This window comes from Bombus pyrosoma, linkage group LG5 (genome assembly GCF_014825855.1).
Source record: "Bombus pyrosoma isolate SC7728 linkage group LG5, ASM1482585v1, whole genome shotgun sequence".
NCBI lineage: Eukaryota > Metazoa > Arthropoda > Insecta > Hymenoptera > Apidae > Bombus > Bombus pyrosoma.
The window spans coordinates 1412096-1436303 of NC_057774.1; the positions used below are offsets into that span (position 1 = coordinate 1412096).

Below are 24208 nucleotides of genomic sequence, written 5' to 3' on the forward strand. Positions count from 1 at the left end.
AGAGAGAAAGTTAGAAACGAAAGCATGAATTAATCTTTTATATCTTCCTATTTTAGATTATCTTTTTTACTCAATTTAATTCTGTTTCTTAATATTATTATATATTTATAAAAACAAATAGAAATATACAATGCATCTATATATTCTCAGGGACTATATAGAGATTTATACCTTAAAAATTGTCTAGGGACTTTTTTCAGATATTCATCTGAACATGCGCCATTCTAAATACAATTTAGAAACCTCCACGACCATAGCAAAATCAGAGTTGTTCTGTATCTGCTTTATACTGGTGTGAATTTTCGTACATATAATATTTATCTCAATTTATGATGTCCAGAGTAGAAGAAGGTGAATTTTAAAATTTAATTCGTGAAAATAAAGTACATCGTTCATTCGTTTATCAGTCGTCAATTATTTTCTTATATGACTTCAGTCGAAGAAGTAGAGCAATTGGATAGCGGCATGGGTAGTAGCGACGCACATTCTCCCGAGGTGAAATCGCTTCTTCCTGACGATGAGGATGACGAAGAGGTATTCGATTTTGATATACAGTGATTACGTATTGATGTGATAAATAAATGAAACTTTGCATTATTACGAGTCGTTACTTACGGATAGTAACCATAATTAATCTTCAGGAATTAACCAAATATTTTGTTGCCTACGAATCATGCTTTCCGTGTTGCGGCTTAATCATATTAAATTTTCACTATGAAAAATGCAGTATCTTTGAGTTTGTTTTTAGGATGAAAGCTTGGCAGAACGATTATTGGGACTTACGGAAATGTTTCCGGAAAAAGTACGAAACGTGGGGTATAATATCGGCACTTGTTTATGCAATTGTATGAAAGGTCTGTATTTTTTAATTTCAGATATTCAATGTCACATTACAAATAAATGATACATTTTTGCTGTTTTGTAGGATTATATGTGTATTCATGTTCAGCAGCATGGGTATTCTTCAGCTCATCTGCTATTTTATTTGCACCTATATTGTTTGAGATAGAACGAGTACAAATGGAAGAAGCACAACGGACGCAACAGAAGCAGGTCCTGCTAGGACCTAGTAAAGCCATGTCGAACGTGAATGCTTCAAGTCTTCCAATGGCTCCACCAGTTCAGCAATAATAGCAACAATACCATTGGTGTTGCATTCAAATTACCATAAGTCGAACATTCTGTTCACTGTTTATATTTATATTAGTATAACTTGAACCTATTCTAATATCTCACTGATATCTACACATCCATAAGATTATCGTATTATTTGCTATAAAAATCTAAATGATACATAGAAAAATGAAATGAATTAAAGTGAATTTAAAAATAATATCTACGCTACGTTTATTCGTTGTTGCTTTTTTCTTTTTAGAATATCTGTTTTATACCAAAATGAATTCACTGACATTTCATCATATCAAATTTAAGCATTGTAATATTTCCTTATGAAATATTAGTAAAATAACACTCGATTACGTGTAGTGCACCGTTATCTATAATCTATAAAATCATTAAATCCTCTCGTAATGTTACCGTCTATAAGGTATCGCATGTTGTATCATAAGATGTTGAATAAACATATACTGAAGAATGTTTTTCAATATTGTCAATTACTATAGAGAACGTTATAAACAATCGAAACAAATTTTTGTTTGTATTTTCCAAATATACTTTCATGAGTTACGTTTGAAATTTTCTGGTCTTGCTAACGTTTCTTATGTTACATTTGGAATTTCCAACATTCAAAGGCATTTTTAAAGGTAACCTTAGGATCTTTCGGCTCCTAAGTACGTTTTTCACGTTTCCGATTCGGATTCTTCGCTTCTAAGTGCATATTCAAGAGACCCATTTGAAATTTTCGATACCCAATAGGCTCTAATTCACTTTTAATGAAAATTTTTTTCAAGATTTCTTTAGCGGCACCCTCGGGATAGTTGCAATTAATAATAAAATAATTTGTGCAGATCTTGGACGTAATTGGATAAGCGGGAAGCGTGCCTCTGGGCCCTTAAACAAAAATAACTATTCAAATGCGCATAAAATCCATTTTATTTCATTATTGTCTAAGTCATTGATTATGTCAAAAAGTACGTCAGACGAAAGTTGTAGATCTAGAGAAGGAAAATCTTTTATGTTCTATTACTTTTTTTCGTGCGTCTCAAACAGTCTCCGGAAAAATTGCAAAAATTATGTTTCTAATCTTTGAAATTTAAATGTGTCTTAATGATCTTTATCAATAAAGCCTAGAAAAATGTGTCTTTTATATTCGATCTTAAAGGATTATTCTTTTTTAATTTCAGAAATTTCTTTACAAACCAGGAAACTGCACAATTGTAAATTTGTTGTAATGAAAATTGGTAAACAATGTGGAATAAGAGGAAAAAAGTTTCAATGGAAAATAGATTGTTCATTTTTAACTTTATCTTTTTACAAATAATTTCCTTTTGTATGACCAGGAAACACTTCCCTTTTCCGTATCATTGACAATTTACAGTTATATATTCACGAATTCTAGCTCTTTAATAACTCTTCTGTTTTCATACCAAGTTGATGGTTTTGTCTGGAGAATTTGTAATCGCATCCAAATCTTTTAAAAAAAGCTTTAGTTTGGACGGAAACGAATTGTTCAATACTTCTCTCAAAAATGTCAGGAATTTCATAGACTTACAATAATTGTATTTACTTTACGCTTTCGATTCTTTTTCGCGATTTAAGGCATCAATCATTCTCTGTTTTAATTTAAATGAACGTAAAATATGCTCCTTTTCTAGATCTACAACTTTTATTTGATGCGTTTTTTCCATATAATCAATAATTTAAAAGATTTCTTTTTTTTTAAATTTATTTATTAGTAATTTACAATCAATTCTCGCATTGAGAATTTTCAGTAATTTTCTCTGGCGTGACGCAGTGACATGGCTAATTATTTATAATAAGTTAATACTTATTATAGATAAGTATAATTATGAACATGTATTATAAATAAGTAAATATTACTTAATATAAATATCTAGTTAAATCTTGTGCTTAGGTCTAACGGGTAGTATTTTTTTAGCCTGCGGATCTGGTCCGACGTGTTAAGTAATTTAGTAATTAAGGGATTTCGATGTTTGTTGACTTTTTTGCTATATCTGTTGCTATATTTTAAAAGATAATATAATAAAATCAACTTTATGTGCATTTAATAATACACTGTAATTATTAAAAATTGAAATATTATATAAATCATATATTTATAAATTTTATTACATTATTTTGGCTATAAGTTTCGCTATTGTAGTATAATTATTTTTGTCATAAACTGGTATTTAGCATAAATTAACACAGTTTTAAGACAAAAACTAGTACCATATAAGTATAAATTTACTTTTAGCTCGTAGAAAGTATAAAAAGTGTAAAAATTGTAAAAATGGTTATTGTAATAAATTGTTGAAGGCATCAATTTACAATAAAAATTAAAAAATTATTAAATTTGATTGTGTTATAATGGAAAAACCAAGTGTATGCCATTAGGTATATAAGGAACATACGACTCACGCGCGCGCTCATTTGTGTTTGAACTTCAGTACTGTGAAGATCGAAGAACTTTTACGAATTAAATTTTCTATTTATAACATTTGCGCTTTTAATATATACCATTTAAACTGTTAATTTATAACATTTAAACTATTAATTTACAACATTTAAACTATTAGTTTATTGTATTTAAATTGTTAATTTATAACATTTAAACCATTAATTTATTACATTTAAACTATTAATTTACAACACCGTTGGACACGGTGGGACACCATAGGACGCGTGCGTTTTAGTCTTAATTAATTATAAGATAGATACCTATGTTAAGTGCACTGTGGCTCCATTCTGTACAATGATACTTATCCATCTTGGAACGAAAAATAAAATTCTATTATCCTTTCCCGCTAAAACTTGGGGTTATTTTATGCATAGGAGTGTGCCGCGTGAACCCACTGACTCTTTCGAAAGATCGCGAATTCGTTCGTTCGTGCCGCAATTTTTATTTTATTCTCTGATTGATCTTGAGTTTCTCTTTGGCTTCTCTCTACTTTTAAGCGAAATTTAGTTCAGGCATCTCGGAGTTTATAATTTTTCGATATTTTCAAAAGTTTAGTGTCGCGAAAATAGAATATTAAACGGTTTAGTACAACGACTCATATGTTCCATTTGCGGGACACGAAATTGTATATACAGTTAGCAGTATCATTTTCTATCTCTCATTTCAAGTTGGACAAATGTGTCTTTGACACCGAAGACTGTCAGTAGGGCTACGAATTATTGTACGATTTTATAAAGATCGATGTAATCATTGTGTGGTATATGAATATTGCGTGATGTATGTTTTGTTTGAAATTTGGTTAGATTCGTTTCCACGCAGCACTTACTGCACATACGAATGTTTTTGCAGGTGTATACATTTCTTTTGTGTAAATCGTTCAACTACATACCTGCTTGTGCCACCGATTCGTGCGCCCCCCTCCCCTTACCAGGGCGCTTTGGATGTTGCTCAGCGAAATTAACGTATAAGGAGTTATTCAGTCGTTTACATTTCGTGCAGATAGTATGTTTCGCGTTGCGTTAGGTTTGTAACGTATTCTAACCTATTGGCATGTTTTCTTCATTAGTTTCTTTTATTATCGTTTATATCTCGTTATTAATATTGTTTGATTAATACACGTTTATTTAACGGTTCATCGAACATTAAGGTAATGAAATCAAGTCGTCCATTTACTAAATGATCTGTTACCGGTAGCTTTTATCGTAAGCTTTTGTAATAAAATTTGAGTTTGATTGTGTTTTCATTTAATTATTTTATACATTTGTTTTAACTTTTAGTTATTTTTTGTGCAGATCATTGATTTATAGCAGGGATAATATAGAAGTAACAGGAATATTGATATGTGGATGCAACGACGATTAATGATCAATCCGATAAATTTTCATGGAAATTTAGTAATGTTTAATTTATTTTAACTAAGGTAGCTGTGCGTGAACGATTCTATTGTCTTTTTATTCGAGCATGGATAACATTTGATATACAATTTATATTTATTTAAAAATATATTTGATACATATTTCATAATAGATACTTTCTTAATTATTTGGAATACTAAGATGAAAGTAAAGACGATTAAATAAATCATTGTTCTATTTCGAAGATATGAAATCATTTGCTTATTTTAAACGAATCTTTAACGAATTGTCTTATTGTTTCAGTGTAATCCGCGATATAGAATTCCTAATAATTTAACGATAGTTTCGTGTAGACAGAGTTTGAAACATAGAAATCTTAATAACAATAGTTTTAACTTATTTCGATACATATTGTAACATTCACTTCTAGAATTCAAATTTTTTTGCTATATTATGTAAATTTGCTGCAGTTAACGTCATATATTGCAGCTTCGTAACTTACATTTTTTTCATAAAGATGGCGCGATGTTAGACTCAAATACTTCAAAACAGAGTTTCGCGCGCGTTGTGTAATATTCTTTATGTATCTTTAGTTGTGAATTTTCTAATTCTTGCAAATATTTTCGAATATTTATAACACGCGACTATAGTGTATTAGTGGAGTGTATATTTCGTATTCTAATAACGAACATTTTCAGTATAATTTTTGCAAATGATTGCATTCATTCAAGGTATTCGTAAACAGTTGCTCACGATAATGTAAATCACGATAGTTTTGATTAAATTCGAAACAAAAGTTATACGCGAAAATAATAAAATTTTATCAATCAAATTTGTACGCGATATTAGAATCTTGTTCGCCGATTATAATTTTAGCGGTCGCAGTAACGTAGTCTTACTTTATATTCTTTTGAACATTCTTTTTCAGTATTAGAGTTAGTGCACCTCTCAAAAGGACAAAGGACCTCTGCAGGAGCTCAAGAATGTAAGTAGTTTTATATATTGTATTTCAATTTATTCTATTTATTATATTTTGTTTGAATTATTGTTAATTATACAATAAAAATGATTGATAATTTAGAAAGCTGTAAATGTCCTTTTTAATTGAAATAAAGTCTTAACATTTAAGTATAATAAAACTGTCTGATACGCATAAAAAATTACTGAATTGTCAGTGTTTTGTTCTCAAACTTTTATGTTAGAGTTTCAATTTACAGACTTATTAGAATTTAGTCTTTATTATTGCTAAAGTTCCATGTTTGTTATTGTGTATTAATGATATTAATGATATTTTATGTTTTGTTATAGACATATCACAGATTGAACTTCTTTATCTTCTTTGGGAATGCTCCAACAGTGGCTCAAAAGCCAAGAATGTAAGTAACTTTACATATCATACTTGAATTATGTGTATTCTGTATATTTTGCTTTGAATACTATTGATTAAGAAATACAATTTGATTGAAAATTTCATAGGTTAGGGTTTTCTAAGATTATTTTTCCATTAAAATAAAAAAAGTGTTAAAGTCTTAATACCAAATTATAAAACAAATGACTAATATATTTAAAAAATCATTAGATTCTTGATTTCTAGATTTTAAACTTTTATATTAGAGTTTCAGTTTTTACATGTATTGAAGTTTATTAGAATTTCAATCTTTATTATTACTAAAGTTACGAATGTAATAAATTTCCATTTTTCATAATTTCCAACTTTCCAAATAATCAGCGATCACTCATTGTGTTTTGTTTTGTAACAGATCTTTCATAACCTCCATTTCCACCATTGGATTTTCAATGGTTCCTGCTTGATGTTAGTCTTCCTGATGATATTTGCTGAGAGAGTGCAGTATCGATGGTTCTCCGCTTCTCTGCTTCTAATGGTGAGTCACATGCATTTCTGCTCCTCGGGTCACTCAATCATGTCGTAGGATGAAAGGTCTGAATCGGCACGGGTGACTGGTTGTATTATGTAGAATTTTTTGCGAGCATAGTGACCGCGGGTATTTTTTGTACCCATGAGTAGTAACATTTTTTTTCATATCTTTATTTATTAGTTTAGGATAGGTCTTCTTGCACATTGCGATTATAGTAATTAGTTTTTTAATAATTAGTTTAAACGTATAAATTTGAGAATGTATTCGTGGTACTTATAAATGTGTATAATAATATTCGGTATAAATATTTGCAAAATGCAAATATCTAAACGAATATACCTGTATGACAAATATATTTAATCTTAAGCAATGAATTTTACTATAAATAAGAGATATCGAAGCCATTTCGTTTGAGCATTTTATAGCGGAGAAATCGGATGCCCTCCGATTTCGTTGTAATGAAAGATGCAATTTTCACTCACTGATAATGACGATACATGCAATATACGATACAATAAATAATCTTCAATTTAATTTTCTCTTTTGTGACAATATTAAGTCACATTCTTTTATTTGACTTCAGATATTATAAACACCGGTAGAATTTAAAATATGAATTAAAATTCATTTTTTGTCCGTACAAGAATGTGTGAAATTTTATGTGCAAGAAGAAACTTCGCGGCAGGTCGATTTTTGAATCAAAACAATAATTTTGGACACTGCCTCTCCATTTTCGGAAATATGCTTTGACAAAGAGATTGCCTGAGATTATTTCTATCTTGGTTATACATTTAGAGTCAATTATTCCATTTCATCAAGTCTTAGTCTTTTTTCCATTAATACCACTTTTTTGATGATATTAAAATTTCAGTAATTTATTAAATTAATAAAATAGAGTTATCATAATTCGAAACTAAGTAATAAAATATAAAATTAAAGAACGTTGGTCCGTTAAATACAAATTAGACGAACGTTTTTACATCAGGATTTTCAGATTTAACCCTTTCCGTGTCCATTATCAGGATCTAATTTACGTGCCCAGGTGCTACTTCAATGGAAAAAAGACATTGGGCACGATGATCATATTTAATGTAATAATTTCTCAGTGACTGACGATGTATCGTGCACGACGTATTTTCCACATTGTGTGTGTGTGGTTAGGCTGTGGAGTTGCGTCGTTTTTCTCATTCGCTACAACTTAAGATATTAAAAATGTTGAGACATATATTAATTCAACTTATATATCAATACAATCGCAATTCGTGGTAATGTCATCTACACGATTAAGTGTAACCACGCTGTTGATATTGCTGTAAATTATGATTATAATTCCAAGTTTACTTACATTTATTTTAATGATATAATTTTTTTAGACGTGTTTTATCACGTTTTGCGCAATGGTCACTAGTCTTTGTCAGTCGATTTCAGGAAAATGGTACGTAAATTAGAGTGTGCACGTTGTATGTCAAGTTCGGATGTCGGAGGCATCCCGGGACGTTCTCTCTAGTGTAGGTTCTTGCGCCTCGGGAGCACGAGGCAGGTATGGGTTCTCAGGGTGTAGGACCACAGATGGATGGAGGAGGTTGAGAGGATCGCCTCCGTCTCCAAGAACCTGAGAGGGACGTGCGGGAGGCGTTTGATGTTGACCTCGTTGAGGGCGAGGGCGTCCAGCGTCGAGCTTCAGCGGCGCACGGTCGCCATCTCCGTCGTCGCCTCGACGATGGCCGATCTCTGCTGCCTCCGCATCCGCGGCGGTACCGCCGGCGGCGACGACACGAGGGAAGAGGAAATGAAGACTGAGTCGGAGTTGAGAGAATGTATCGGGAAAGACGTCGATCCCTCCACCGACAAAAAGCAAGATAACACGGACGGCGCGTACCTACGGAGCAGGTTGCGGTTTCTGGAGAGTGAGGTTAGTCGTCTCCAGGAGACAGTGGAACGGCTGACCAAGGAATGTAGCGAGAGGGCAGCAAGAACAAGAACCTCCGACGGTGGAAGATAAGCGGGGGGGGGGGGGGGAATTCCACCACAAGGGGGACGAAAGCAAATGCCCCCGGGGCCGCCCCAACGGGAGCGATTATGGGTCCCTCTCCTCCTCCGCCCCTGCACTCCCGGCCAGCGTCCAAAGGTCTCCGCTGTTCCGGTGGGGCGGGGAGCAACGAACCAGTAGCCGGGAGAGGAACGAAAAGATCCGGTGGTGCTCTGCTTCACCGTAAGGTTGAGGAATGGTGGCAGGAGATGACGCCTAGTGGCGCAATCCCCCCGGCCACGGACACTGCGGCCGTTTCGAGAACCGTGCAAGCACGGTCAAAGCTGGCGAGAGATACTTCGCGATCGACCGCGGAGTCGTCGGTCGACGAGATAGACAGATTCACCACCGTCGTAGGAAGAGGCAGAAGGAACAGGCCAAAGGTGAGGTGGACAGAGGCGCAGCCTCCTCCAACGGTCCATACGCCGACCGAGGGCAGGAGAATTGAGGGACGGACGTCGTCGTCGTCGTTGCCGTCGTCATCGTTGCGCACGGTGGTTTCGGTGCCCGGAACGGCGGCCGGTAACAGCAACGAAAGGTGGAGGGTGAGGACTTTCGCTGAGGTGGCTACCCGGCCTCCAGCACCCTCCCGCATTGGGAGAGGATCCGCGGAGGGAGCGGGCAGCGGCGGCGGAGTAGCAGCTAAAAAGCCTGTCTTAAAGAGGGGACGTAGAGAGGCTATACCTGGCCTTCCCCGATGCCAGCTCACCATGAAAGATGGCTCGGGATTTACGCAGGGGAAGGCGATGTCATTGGCCGACATGTCATTGTCATTGTCAAACCGAGGAAAGCGGTCACGGGGGCGTTACTTCTTGGAATTACAGGGAAAGATGCTGACAGAAAAGCATCGAGTCCGGTAGGGAAACCAGACTGCCTTGCACTGCGGCTCCGGCGACGAGGCGCGGTGTGACATGGCCGCACACCGCTTCATTAGGGGATGTATTATTGTGCGCGTGGGGGGGCGGTGTGTCGCTCGCACCAGTTCGCGGGACTCTCTCGATCGCAGCAGGGACGGTCATCGTAGAGGTTTTAGTCGGTTGGAGTCCGACACTACCGCGCCGCTTTCCCCAGAAGCGGCCTGGTGCCCGTGCGGATTTCCTCCACATTAAAAAAAAGGCTCTTGCGCCCGGGTATTATGTGTGAGAACCGTGGAGCGAGTGTATTGGTGTGCTTGTTTTGCCATTTTTTAAATATAGGGTTAGGTAGGATAGGTAGTATACTTTCTGGTGTGTCTGCTAATTATAAGTAGATAGAGCCGAGCAGGTTGGCACAGTCTCTGGTCGGGTAGGCGTGTTTTTGAGTGACCAACTTGTTTCAGGGAATTTCATTCGAATAATCAATGGTAAATCTGGCACGAATGGAACATGTCATCGTCTCTGGCTTTGCCCATCGATTTTTTGAATTTCGCGGTCATGATCGCGAGTGGTTTTCGAAACGAACGTTAATATTGCTCGAGCATGCACATGCGAACGGACAGCGATCGCTATATGATCGTTGTTCATCCATGTGTACTTGGATCAGCTTCCGCGATTTATGTTTTTATTTCACTTTTGTATCTTATTTTTTGGTTTGCGATTTGGAAAGTCTCGAGCTTAGATGTAAATTTCAGCGGGCATTGCGCCCGATGAAAGAAGAGGCTACTAGCTGAAGAGGCCCGGCAAACTGCCATAGAAGAGGGCAACTACGAATGACTTCCCATCCTCTGGATGATCCATGTTACTACTTTGTCACTATGCTCCCTTTTAGTATTTGTAGTAGTAGTAATAGTAGTCCTTTTTTTTTGGCCGATGTATATATCGGTCCATCATCACATTGGGCAATTCGCGGTTTTTCTTATTAGTGCCACGAGAGAATGATTACGGTTTGAATTAGAGTTACGATAAAATGATAATCATGTTTACTTTAGAGTTATAAACTATGATCCCGCGATTATCTTTTGCACTTTTTATTATGAATTTTTAGAACTTTTTAGAGAATTATATGTATCAGAATTTATCCTGTTTTCTATTGTTTAAAATTAGATTATAAAAATGTTAGTTTTTAATCAATTTTATTGTTTTGCAAGTTACAATATTAGAATATTTAAAGTAGCTTTTTCATATAGTAAATAGTAATTTTCATTGAATTCACTGTAAGAGTTAGCGTTGCGATATTACTCCATTGCGATTTCTAATTATTTTTCCCTTTAGCATTGCGATAATGAATGATCGCGTTTTGTTAAGTAGAGTTGCGTTTATAAAACGCCCAAAATCTTCCGATTGCCTTTGTCGGAGACTATCCTGGATCGCGCGATACAGCTACAAGAGCTGTACTAATGTGATCGGTCATCAACCTCCTACATGGTTGCATCTCTCGCTATTAGTGCTGCGTGTTGCTTAAATACGAATTTAAATAGATTTATATTTATTAGCGTTGCGTATCAAATTTCGTGGATGGGTCGCGGGTAGAGTAGGTCTCCACTCGTAGCACCCGATGAAATCCGGGCAATCGGTATTATTTGATATATAATTACTAATTGTATCACTATACAGCAAAGCAATTAACTGTATAACTGATACAATTATTAATTATATGGCAAGTAATATGAGCTAATTGGCTGCGATTCTGACTGGGTTTTCTTTTCAATGCATCTATGATATATTTCATTAGTGAAATATAATTCAGATATAATTTAGAAGTGTAATCAATAATAAGTACTTTTTATTAATTTTATAAATTTAATGTTCCATATTTCATTTTTGAGTTTTATATTTAGATGTAGTTAAAATTTATAATTATTTACGAATCTCTGTACGAAATTCTAGACTGTCTTATGCTTTACTAACATCTTCATAAATGTTTTTAAATCTACACCCTTTTGAACATTATATCGTAGACGAGGTACCGAACAGACGTGACATGCAATCAATGCAATGCTTTCTCATGACCCATGACTTATTTCGACAGTTATTTTGAACTCCTTACCATTTCCGTGTCACATGCGATGTTATCGATTTAGTCTAATACCAGATAGTTCCTATATTCACCGTAGCAAATCGCAGAGGGCTTAAAAAAGCAATCGAGATCGGTATTTCAGAACGTGAGACACAAAGTCCCATGCTTTGGGTAAGTATGTAAGTACATACTTATATAATACATAAATACATACATTGTACAACATGGAAGTGGGAAGAATTCTCCGCGACGACACTGGATAAAGGAGCTAAGTATGTACTTACTTACTAAGTATGTGCATACCCTTCTACATCGCTCATCGTCACGCGTTGCCTACATTGTTTTGTTTGTATATGCGATACTTTTGGCCAATACGCATGTTTAATTTTACGATTGCGTTGAGTCTGCCAGAAACAACCAATCAGATCCGTACTTCTTTCAGAGGACTTCTTTCCATCTTCATCTGTATATGAATCGTCAGAGAGGAAATCCTCTCTGGTATTATATGCATATTACGTAGATTAAAATAATATGAAAAAGGAGTGAGCGATGAACGAATATGTTAGGTGAGAGGTACAAAAGAAGCGTATACAATAATCTGTCTGTGATTGACAGATGTTGATACCAATCGTTCGTTAGCGAGGGTAGGCGCAGACTTGGCTCTTTGCAAGAATGCGGTTGGGGAAGACTCCTTGAGGCTTGCTGATTACTACCGGAGGTAACGAGCTTGGTGTAGGCCTCCTTGTAGTAATAACAAATATCCGAAACTAACTCTAACTTAACCCTAGTGTGGCAACAAATAAAATGCTGTTTTTTGAGGGTTGGACCAAATTTCTCTTACAAATTAGATTAAAATATAGAAAAATTGTCTAGAAATAAAAATGGACTCTGTATTACGATTGTCTTCTCTATACATAGTTTCGTTTCGTATCTTATGCTTTATTTCTATTACAACATAATTTATTTTATTATAACTAACGAAATGATTGTATCGAATTACATCGAATTGGATCGAATGTAAGATTTCTTCGCTCAAGATGTACTTTTTTAAAAGATCCTTCAAATCACTTGGATTGTTCAGATTATCCGCGCTCATCGAATATCTCTTTATTTTTTTAATCGCTCTTATGATACAGCTATCAAAACCTACACTCTTCTTCTTCAACTTTTGATAAGCATACTATAATTCGCTTGCTTTTGTGTTTGAGATCGGAATTGATTTTCCTTAAGGTATACGGCTCATTCTTCAAAGCAGCTTTCTCCGATTCTAACCGATCCAATTTCGAAGTGGCTGTATCCAGTCCAACCCGTAAAGAGTCTTTTTCGTCCCTCAGTGTCGTCAATTTCGTTTTCAATGCTCGAGATTCTTCAGTCGCGGTTCGCAGCTCGTCCTTCCTTTTCTCGTCTTTCGTAAAATTAACAACCATCCTGTATCTCAGAGAATTTATCTCCATTTTGAGGGCAGTGTTCCACACTTTTAATTTGTTCACAGTTTTCATTAATTTCTCAGTTTCTGTTCCGGTTTGTTGTAAGGGTAATACACTCGTCCGGCCGATACGTGTTACTGTTCCTACGTTATTCATACTATTACTCGAGCGTCTATCGATCTCTTTATAATAAATATTCACGTTCTCTACTAATTCAGTTTTCTGCTTTCGAAGCTCATGCTTCGTGCGAGCCAATTGCATTTTAACTTTAAAGTTCTGACTCCTCAAGTTTAATATTTCGAATCTTAACGATTCGTTTTCTACAATTACTTTCTTTAACTCTTGTCTCGCTTTCATTAATTTTGTTTTGTCATTCAAACGTTTGCCAGATTTGCTATTGCAAACTCGCTATACGCCACGTTTTCCCCGTTTTCTATCTTGGAGATTTTGCATCGTAAACTGCTCACACACTTCTGTTCCAACGATTCTTTCTCTTTTTCCAACGTGGCTTTCTTCAATGTTTCGTTGCTTTGCCTTACTTCGTCGACAGTGGTTTGTAGAATCGTGTTTTTCGATCTCGTTTTACTGTAATCAGTTTTTAATTTGTTTAATTCGACAGTGAAATGTTGTTCCTTCACCGTCTTAACTTGGTTCAATAGATCGTTTAGTGTGACATTGTCCTTGTCTAGTCAATACTTGTTGCGAGTCGATTCTTTTCTAACAGAAGAGTTTGCACACGGCATTCGAAGCTAATTTCCTTTAAATTCAGTTCGTTCAAATCACCGTGCAGTCTCGAGTTTTCAAATTCCTGGTCATTTTATTTTATCCCTGGACCTGTTCAATTCCGTTTGCGTATTTTCCGATTTGTTACTTAAATGTTCGTTGCTCGTTCTAAAGTATCTGATTTCTTCGAGTAGACCGTCGCGTCCAAATTTATACTTATCAATTTCGTCTTCAAACACGGAACATTTGGTGCAAACGTGATTTACAGATTTTTCCAGCAGCTTCTTTTCGACCCTTATATTCGTCAAATTCGCGTTTAATCGTCCCTTTGCTTTCTCCAAATTCGCCTTTTCGATGTCTAATTCGTTGTAATCGGATTTTAAATTGATGAGCTCTTTCAGTCGTTCATCGGCTGTAGCTTTTTCCGCGCCTACTTGATACACGAGCACACACTTGATACACTGTTTTTCCACTCTAAATGAAAAATGTTCGTTTCCAGTATTGCCTTAGCATTGGGAAAATGTTGCGATTTAATTTTCAGATCGGCATTTTCGCGATTCGCGTTATCGAGACTCTCGTTTGAAGTTGCCAAGTCCACCTTGAGTTGGTGTAATTCAGCGTTCATCCTCTCCATCGCTTCCTGCAAGCGCATTGCATTCTCATTTTATTCCGCGGTACTCGTAGTTTCTTGTTTGCATTTAGCTCGTTTTAATTCGTTTACCTTATTTTGTAAGTTTTCATTTTTCTTCGAAGTAATCTGAAGGCTTCGTGTCAAGTCCGTGATCTTGGCGTTTAATGCTTTCTTCATCGTGTTTCTCTCGATAAGAACGCTCATTGCTCCTTCGGTCTTTTTCTGAACAGCGTCACGAATTTTGCCCATTTCCTTTTTAACAATGCTTCCTTATCGCTCTGGAGATTTTGTAATTTTTTTCTCGTTAAACTCGCTTCGCGTTTCACCTGTTGCAGCTTCTTTCTCGAATATTCCTGATCACAGAAGAGTTCCGACGCTTTCTCGCTACCTGGCAGCCAACGGCCAACCTACAGTCTTCCCGATTCTCAATAGACCCAAGGACCCACCATAAAGACATTAGCCTTTAGCTGCATTGTCTTCACACATGTTTGCCAGTCAAATTGCATGTCTGGAGAATTCTCTAATTCGAGAAGTATTTGCAGTTCATTGCTGGGTCTTGGAAAGGTCCTTGAGTTTATTAGGCGCTCTTAAGAATAACGGAGAAGGCGGACAGTCATCAGATGGGAAAAGCTAACACATGTCCATCATAAAAGGCTGTTTTTCATCAGGAGCAAAGTTCACCGCCGCTCTACGTTGGTGGGAGACTTCTGCATATTCTGTTCATTAGAGTGGGTCATCACCAATCGGCATCGCGGATCGTTACCCTCACTTTCTGGACGAAAAGTGTGAATAACGAATCCGCGTTCTTCGGTCAAAGGACACACCCACACCAAGCTTTCCTCCTAGACACCTTAAGGGCAGTTCAGCAATCCAAGTCTAAGTCCAGGGCTGATTCTAAGTCTCATCCCAGTTCAGCAATCGCGTCTCATCGCATTCCAATTCTCACTCTCTCCAAATCCAAGTCTCATTCCGATTCCATTCCGAGTCCAGTACAATTCTCGGCTAGTCCCAGTTCAGCACTTATCGAGCAAGTGGTCAAGCAGTCATCTCTCGGTCAAGTCATCATCCAGTGTTCGGTTAAATACATTCAGTCAACGCAACGATACTAAAAGAGTCTCAGGTCGTACTCACTCGTCGTTGTTCGTACACGCATTCACTATTGTATCACCGAAGTTGTTGGATCGATTAAATATATAGTAACCTGTCAACCGCAGCGTTATTTCAATTAATCACCCTTATTATCCCACAAGAAATAAAGGATCGTACGATTCGTGGCGTCGATTAGTCAATCGTAACGGGAATTTACGACTCCCGTTGGTGCGCTTCTTCGAGAGCGCACGTCCCCCCGCGAACGTGCGAAAGTTCACCTAACAAACCTAAGGACCCACCATAAACTTAGGCTTACTAACTCCTATTAACCTTGAAGGTGTGACGTCAATCCACATTAGAGGCCGAATGTGTGTAGGTCCTCACCGTGTACCCTCAATTATTTCAGGGACCCACCATAATCTTAAACTTTTAGTTTATTGTTTCTGTAAGTGTTACCGGTATATGAATGGTCCTTGGAACAGTCCTTAGATTATTATACGTCAAATTACAGTCAACATCTCTCAGATCAGTCATGATTATTGTAAACTGTTATGTTATTTAATAAAGTACGATAGAAAATAAAGATAGTAGTTGTGTTACGACTCAACCATCCTGTCTTCAGAATCTAAGTACTAATTTTACGTGACAAAGGAATCGTTGTTCCTGTAAGTGTTATCAGTTTATGGATGGTCTCTAGAACGGTCCTTAGGTTTATTATGCGTTCGTACAAATGACGGAGAAAGCGAATATTTTCCTAACGGGAAAGCTGGTTTTTCCCATGAACAAGGTCACCCACGAGTCACGTTGGTAGGAGGCTTCCTCCTCCTATTTTCAGTTATTAACTTTGGCTATAACCAATGGGCATCGCGGATCGTTACCCTCACTTTCCTAACGAAAAGTGTAAACAAGGAATCCGCGTCATTAGTTCAAAAGAAACACCCACACCGAGCTTTACTCCGTAATGCAACGAGAACACACTTCACTGTTTTTACGATACTTTAGTCAACACCTGACTGCTTCCTCAACTAGGGAGCAGTCACCTCTCTGATACACATCTTAGATATACATCTCAGCTATACACCTCAGATACACAATCAGAGTTACATATCAGTTCGAGAACAGTCAGATCTCGACAACACTCACTCACCTTCGCCAACACGAAACGAGTATCAGGTCGTATTCAACCGTAGCTTGGCAGTCGACACTTGTATCATTGTAACAAAGATAAAGTATAAATCGTTGTTGGAAATACATATTATAACCTGTTAACCGCAGTGTTCTACAAAATCAACCACCCTTATTGCCCTAACCGAAATACGGGGATCGAACTGTTCGTGGTGTCGATTATTCTAATCGTAACGGGAATTTACGACTCCCATTGATGCGCTTCCTCGCGATCGCGTCTCCCCGCGACTGGTCGAACAAATAGTATATGATAATAAAATTTAGTATGTAAATCCAATAGAGTGGCGGTTCAAAGTGTTACAACAGAATGATTCAAAGTGTTACAAGAGACTGATTCAAAATGTTTTAACAGACTGGCGCGAGCGCTTATTTTGGAGAGTTTTTATACTGAGGTTTTAGTCCCTTTGGAGGGGTTGTCGTCTGGTGTATATCAGAGGCGTCTATTCCGTTACTATTTGGTTATTGTTTCGATGGCTGTGGTATACAGGATGTCTAGCCTGCCCTATTACTGTGTAGCGGCACTCGACAGTAAACTTTCCAACGGTTTCTGTTCCGTGGTTCGCTACAAAAACCCTATTTTTCGGATAAGATGATTGCCAGATGTCGATACATCCTCACAGAATGTTTTCAGCTAGCCTAAGGACCCGCTATAAATCTTAGGATTTATTTAGCTAAGATTCTCCAAAGATATATAAGGGCAGTTCCACTTGGACTGAGATTCAGTCCGATAAGTTCTACTTGTACAGTGGACAAGTACGTTGAGTCACACCAGAATCGTGGATCAAATCGCATTCGTCATCTCGTTGACCATGGATTCGTTATCGAGCCTAAATTCATTGTCATCGACATCTCGATTATCCAATCGCCGCTATTACTTGTTAAACTCTGTAATAATCACATTTGTATCAATAAATATCATCTATAGTACGTAACAACCATGGCCAATTCACATGAAGATTCGTTATATGCCCCTAACTCCAATGATAACCCGACATATATATTGTTAAATATACTCAAGTGTTTCTTCCAGACCTATCACGAGCTCACCTGTTTCACCTAAACTGTTTCTGAGCGGGTGGTCTCCTTGAGCGTGCGACACCCCCATCTGCTCGATTCTCTTGAATATACTTAGGCGATCGCTGGATACGACGATCACTTCTAACTGCTCGATCTCGTGACACACTCTACCGACAAAATCTTCCAATTTTTCAATGTCTTCCGATTCGTTCGAATTTCCTTCCGCACGACGATTCGATCCAGTAATGGTCGACCGTCCCTCCTCGGTGATCGTTTCGAGCTCTTTTATTTTATTCGAGTATTCTAGAGCGATAGATTGCCGCCGATTCTATAATGCTTCTTTACATGATTATTTTTTAACCTATCAATTTCGATACTGATCTCTTTTAAATTCGATTTCAACGTTGCAAGTTCTTTTGAACACTCGTTTGATTTCCTTACTTTCTTTAGAGACAAAGGAACACCAAGTTGATTGCTAAATTTTGCAAATTCCATGTGCAGTTGTTTGAAATTAACGCTCGATTCGATAATTTTCTATATATATTTTAAGCAGTCCGGATCGCCACCAGCAAGCAGTGTTTCATGGTCGTTTTTTAGCGTATTTGTTAAACCTTGTGCCAGTCGTTCGATTACACGAAGATGGTATCCCGCTGGGGATAGCCACACACATGATAATCAAACAGCTAAAAAATTCTACTAAATGTCCAAATTGGACAAATTGTGAATGTAAAGAATTAAATAAAAAAAAAAGTCGTTCGATATTATTAAGATTATTCTGACCATTCGAGCCAATGTCCCAAGAATTATCGCCGTCAGTAGCTTTGAATCTATTCAATTCTGTCTTCAAACGTTTCGTTCGATCATCCAGCTCAACGAATCTCTTCTGATAATCCATGAGATTACCATTTTTGTATCTTATCACGGTTTTCAGGTTATCGATCTCATTCAAATCATCGTTTCTCATTTGCGTCTTGTGCAAGCTATCGTTTACACTCATTATATTACGTCGCGTGGGATAGTCCGCGCGCCGTCCTTCATTGTCTGACTGTCAAAGGCCCGCGGACTGTTATACAGACTCTCAATAAACCTAAGGAACCACCATAACCAGAATCCTTTCAACGGACTCTTTAATCCTGCAAGTATTTTCGGTTTATGGCTGGTCCTTAGAACAGTCCTTAGGTTTATTGTTCGCTCTTAAAAATCACAGAAAAAGCGAGTAGTTACCTAACGGGAAAAGCTGGTTTTTTTCCATGAACAATGTCACCCACGAGCCACGTTGGTAGGAGGCTTCCTCCTTCTATCTCCATCTTCATTCATTAACGTGGGTCATAACCAATGGGCATCGCGGATTGTTACCGTTCCTGAGCAACGAATCCGCTTTCTTCGTACCTAAAACACACCCATACCGAGCTTTCCTCCGTAATAACATAAGAGCGAATAGTCAGTTAAAAAAACAGTTCAAGTAACAGAAGGACTAAGAAGTCAAGTCATTAGAGTCGCCAAGTCGAAGACAGTCAACCGACAGAGTAACATAGAGTCAATCGAGTCAAAATCATTCATCACAGTCGCCAACAGGGAACGAGTCTCAGGTCGTACTCATTCGTAGTCATTTATTCTAGTCCGTGCCTTTCGGCTTTGGACGAACTTTCGATTTACATTGTATTGCACTCCTTAGCATATTCTTATCTCTAGTCGCTATAACTAATGACTATAAACTCTTGCCACTTATGACTACATCTTATGTCCTTTGGTCTCTATCCTCCTTGCTGCGCTACCTTCCTGTCCTTCTACCCCGTCTTGTATTGCCTTTGCCCTCCTTTTCTCTATTATTGCTCTTAAGTCCCTTAGTTCTTCCCCAGTCTCATTCAATGTCTTTTCCATGTCTTTTGCTCCTCCTGTTATTTCACATTCCTCTATTACATGTCTCAGGTCCTCTTCTTCCCTTCCACGTAGTCTGCACCTTTTTTCTCCCTCCTCTTTCCAATGTTCCTTCGCTTTGGTCTCGTTTCCACACCTGAACCTGGCTATCATTTTCCTGTCCTTCCACTTCATCCTCTCTTTCAGGTACTTTGGCGTCTCCTCTCTGGTTATGTTCCTGTAGTATCTGTTGTATCTGGATTCCCTTATCCTTTTCCTCCTCTCTTCTGTTTCTCTCTTCCTTCTTTCTTCTACAATTTGGTCTCCTGTCCACCTTTCTTGCTCTCCTGAAAATATATATATTATAACCTGTTAATATCAGCGTTATATTCATTCAACCATCCTTATTATTTTAATCGAAATAGGGGGTCGGACGATTCGTGGCGTCGATTAGTCGAATCGTAACGGGAGTTTACGACTCCCGTTGACGCGCTTCTTCGAGATCGCGTTGCCCTGCGAACGATCGAAACACGTTAGTTCTTCGGATAGATTTGCCATTGTCGCGGCTTTGTTAAACTATATCGGTGAATATAATATCCATAGTGTAGTCGACGATCGTGGAGTGCTTAGAGCTTGCATTTTAAGTGTTCCACTTGCGAACTGTGTTCGTGATCCTCTTGCACCTCGTCCAACCGACTTTTCAGATACTGAATCTCGTTGTTCAAACGTTCTCCCTCGGCTAAGTACTTCTGTTTAACTTGCACGAGCTTGTCATCGGATTTCCAAGCGGTTTGCCGCGTAACGTAGCCTCCAGAGCAGATTTAATATCAGCGACTTCTTTCGTTGAATCTTTATTCGCCGCCTCTAGCCGTTTGATTTCTCCTCTTTGACGTTCGATCAATCGGACAGCGTGCAAAGCGTAGTCCGTGTCTCTCGCAGCGACGCGTAAAGCTAGTTTCAACCACCAAATGTTGGATCGTAATTTCGTACGGTCGTCTCGTCAGTTTCTCATCTGCTTCATTATGCTGTTCATCCTACATAGCGTGGTAGCTGCGACTTGTGCTATTCTCGTCTTCTCTTTGAACGCGTTGTCGTCATTTGCCTCGATCGATAGGCAATTGTCAAGATACGCGTCCATCATTGTTAGATACTCGTCTGACAACCACGTAAGCGAAAGGGAAATGTTCGCTTCAATTAATTTTCATTGAAATTTCCCAGTCGGTGTACTGATCGCGATGCGGTTACGTCAGGCTCATCCTCGTCAGCCGAGTTTTGCTTGGTTGAATCGACGATGCTGAAAGTATCTCGTGTATCTTTGGTTTGGTAATTCGTTCGATACCTGTACTTTTGCGCTCTTTCTCCAAAACGCTTAACCATTTACCTTATCACCGTTTTACGTAAATTACCCTTTAGGAAATTCCGAATTACATGTCCCCCCAGAGCTGTAAACCTAATGACTCCGAAGTCAGATAAAAACCCCCGGAAAAGGACCAGCCGGAGGGGCACAATGGACAGACGAAACACAACGGCTGGTAGGGAGAATCAACAACGTAGGAGGACAGTTCATCAACAGACATTGTACCATACGGGTGAAATACTTCACTCCCAACAAGATCTTACCACCGCCGTGTTCTTAACATCACAATTTACGTTTATACGAGTACAAATACAGTGCTGAATTACTCTAACACTCGATCTGTTAAACCTTCTCCACCGTGAGCGTTAATTCATTCGAGGTACGCGATATCGACCGATCGCTTTGACCTGACCGGTTGCCCTTTAATCGATAATTCGCAACAGTATTGTTATAATATATAGTATTTTACTAACAAGATGCACCCTCGATGAATTAGCGCATGAATGAGCGCAACTAATCCGAAGATGATGACCTTGTAAAATGTTGAAAAACTTTCGTATCGATGTACAAGTTTCATAAAATTAGAACGTCTAATAAAATGCTCTTAAGGAGAGTTAGCGAATCGTAATTCAATCATAGCAATCGTTTAAATTGAACGTGAAGTAAAAGTTCCATAGCTATGGACTAAGTTTCGACAAAAACCTAACATAATCGATAAAGCACTTTAGTGGTTTTAGCTACATACATCATACGTAAGTTTTACCTACATCCATCATACGTAAGTTTTACTTACATCGACTTAGTAATAAGTATAATACTAAAGTTTTTCGTATTGATGTTATCGGAGCAAAATATTTGAAAGCAAGATTAGCATACTAAATAGCTAGATATTTTTAACTAATTTATCCAGCATTAATATCTATACATTGTTTCACTTGAAAAGGGGTCGGTATTTTAAATCTTTGCTCTTTGTTCGATGACTAGTATGCAGAGTTGGCGGAAGCTAATCATGACAAACAGAATCGTTCGTTTCGTTCAGCGTGCAAGCTTTTGCCCGCAAGTTTCCTAATAAATATGTAAAAGTTAATATCGAGGTTTAATAACAAAATTCTAGTGGTGGCCATCCGGACGAGGTACGCGTAATTTAATTACGAACATAGCGGAGCTCTATGGCCGGGGTATGATCGAAAGTTTCGGTTCGTTTGGAAGTTTTCGTCGAATCGGACGGTAAGTAACTGCGTGGTCCAATGATTTCCTTTAATAATACAACTTTCTTGCCTATCTAGAAAGAGAGTTTCGTTCCTTTTAATTATATCGATATTTCGATCGTTTGTGTCACGTACGACAGAAGGAGAGAAGAAGAAAAGCGAGAGGCAGAGAAAGAGAGTTTCAGTTTTCGCGTTTCAAAAGACGAGCTCCGTCGACGAGCTGCATACAAACGCGGTATATTTTAATAACGCAGCTGTAATTAGATCTCGTGGAAACGTGTGCCACATTAATACCGTGGTTACCACAGAATTCGCAGGGATTCCTGAAGCAATCTGTACAAATTGATTACGCGAACAAGCACGAATTAATTAAAAAGATATTTCGTTGTGTTTGAATAACTTGGTCTGCAAAATAATTTCGCGTCTACCGGAAATAAAAGCGTAGCCTACTTTGAGGAACAGGAATATGAAAACTTGCGTGCGAAATTCGCGGCAAAGTGGTCGGATGAAGTGAAAGATAGAGGTGTAATAAAGTTAAATATTTCCCAAGTTGTTAGGGTTATTAGTAGCACCAATTAGAGTTATTAGTGGCACCGCGTACAATTATAATCCGATAGCTAACCTTTTCAACGCTACCAATTAGAAGCAGAATGGTCTTTTAGCTTGTTTGTTATATTTTGTTCGAAACAAAAATCTCCCTTTCGTCCCATCTCCGCTATTAATATTTAAGAAGTTTGCTTCAAAAAATAATATAAAAATAACCGTTTGTAATCGCCAAAAGTAGAACGAAACGCCATTATAGTAAAATCAGATTTCTAATTTTGTAGAGTAATTTATAAGAAAACGATACAGAGAGAAATTGTTAAATTTCTTTATTCTTGCTTTTAAATTACTTAGTTTACTTAGCTAAAGACGTAATCCGAATTACAGACATAACTAGGATTTAATGTATCGATTTATTACATAACAGTACATATTACTTTTATTTTCATTGGAAGAATTTCAAAATTTGTAAATAAAATTTGTCTTTTTGTAATTTTAAAATATGTAACTTGGTAATAAAGAAATACGACGTTTTTTACAGAATTTCGGAGAAATATTATTCGGTCTTTGGACAGTTAATTTGCACATACATAGGGCAAAAAAAGTAACAGCTAGCTGATTTCGCGCGGGAAGATATTTCCTTTTTTGTCATTTCGACGATGCTAATCTATAATGTGGAAATAACAGCAAACGATGGAAAAGTTCTCGTAAATTCGATCGGGGATGGTGCGCTCTGAATGTTTACGGAAGCGCGCTAAATAATACATATATATATATCACGTATGAAAAACGTATCTATCTAAGCGTCGCGTCGTCGAAATCTGAACAAATTTATTACACGGCCCAATAAAACAGACCGGTCTGACGTTAAATCAGATTATCGATCTTCATCGATGACCGCGGTCGTGTGGCAGCAAAAGTGTGACTGCCGCGTCGAAATACATCATCCCAAACTCGTATATCCAGGCTAAATGTTTTGTTTCACCTGGTGCTCGAGGCCAGTTTCGCGTTTAGGTGCGCCGAACTGTCTGTAATCGGTTTACGATCGTAATTCACTTACATCGGTGATTCGGTGACATCGGCGCGGTGACAGGGAGGAAAAAACACGCAGCAGGAAAATAGTTACGTTCGGATAACCTGTAAAATATGATTTAATGGTTGGCTGGAAAACGAATTTAGGAGGTTGGTGAACGCGAAGCATGGACGTCGATCGTAGATGTTATACAACTAGGAATAGAAAATATTAAGATAGAAAATTATTTTTCTTTTCGATAGACGCTTTATTACTATATAAAGCTTCTTTACTATCGAGTCTCGGTTTCTAAAATGAATTCGCGGGGTCTCTAAGCTTTAAGCTCGTTTCTCCGTTTCCTTCGTACAGCTACGAGAATCGACG

At 37.6% G+C, this 24208-nt stretch overlaps 2 protein-coding genes across 2 annotated transcripts in view; both read left to right on the forward strand.

Moving 5' to 3' along the window:
* The first annotated feature begins 193 nt into the window (after positions 1-193).
* LOC122567503 (mitochondrial import receptor subunit TOM22 homolog) lies at positions 194-1598 on the forward strand. The gene is made up of 4 exons (XM_043726100.1): positions 194-351; positions 437-534; positions 749-854; positions 926-1598. The coding sequence occupies exons 1-4, from the start codon at positions 330-332 to the stop codon at positions 1129-1131; spliced, it is 432 nt and encodes a 143-aa protein (XP_043582035.1). The 5' UTR covers positions 194-329; the 3' UTR covers positions 1132-1598.
* A 2895-nt stretch (positions 1599-4493) lies between these two features.
* LOC122567528 (M protein, serotype 6-like) overlaps positions 4494-24208 on the forward strand; it is a 31513-nt gene continuing 11798 nt past the window's right edge. The window contains exons 1-4 of the mRNA XM_043726162.1: positions 4494-4603; positions 5864-5920; positions 6244-6311; positions 6696-6818. Of these exons, the coding sequence (XP_043582097.1) occupies positions 4585-4603; positions 5864-5920; positions 6244-6311; positions 6696-6818 (267 nt within the window). The 5' untranslated portion in view covers positions 4494-4584. The remainder of the gene's footprint in view (positions 4604-5863; positions 5921-6243; positions 6312-6695; positions 6819-24208) is intronic.

Bases quoted from the DNA above. Each gene is read 5' to 3' on its own strand.
- LOC122567503 (XM_043726100.1), top strand. From the start codon at position 330: ATGATGTCCAGAGTAGAAGAAG. The intron at 535-748 runs GTATTCGATTTT...GTTTGTTTTTAG, and splicing joins ACGATGAGGATGACGAAGAG to GATGAAAGCTTGGCAGAACG. The intron at 855-925 runs GTCTGTATTTTT...GCTGTTTTGTAG, and splicing joins TTTATGCAATTGTATGAAAG to GATTATATGTGTATTCATGT.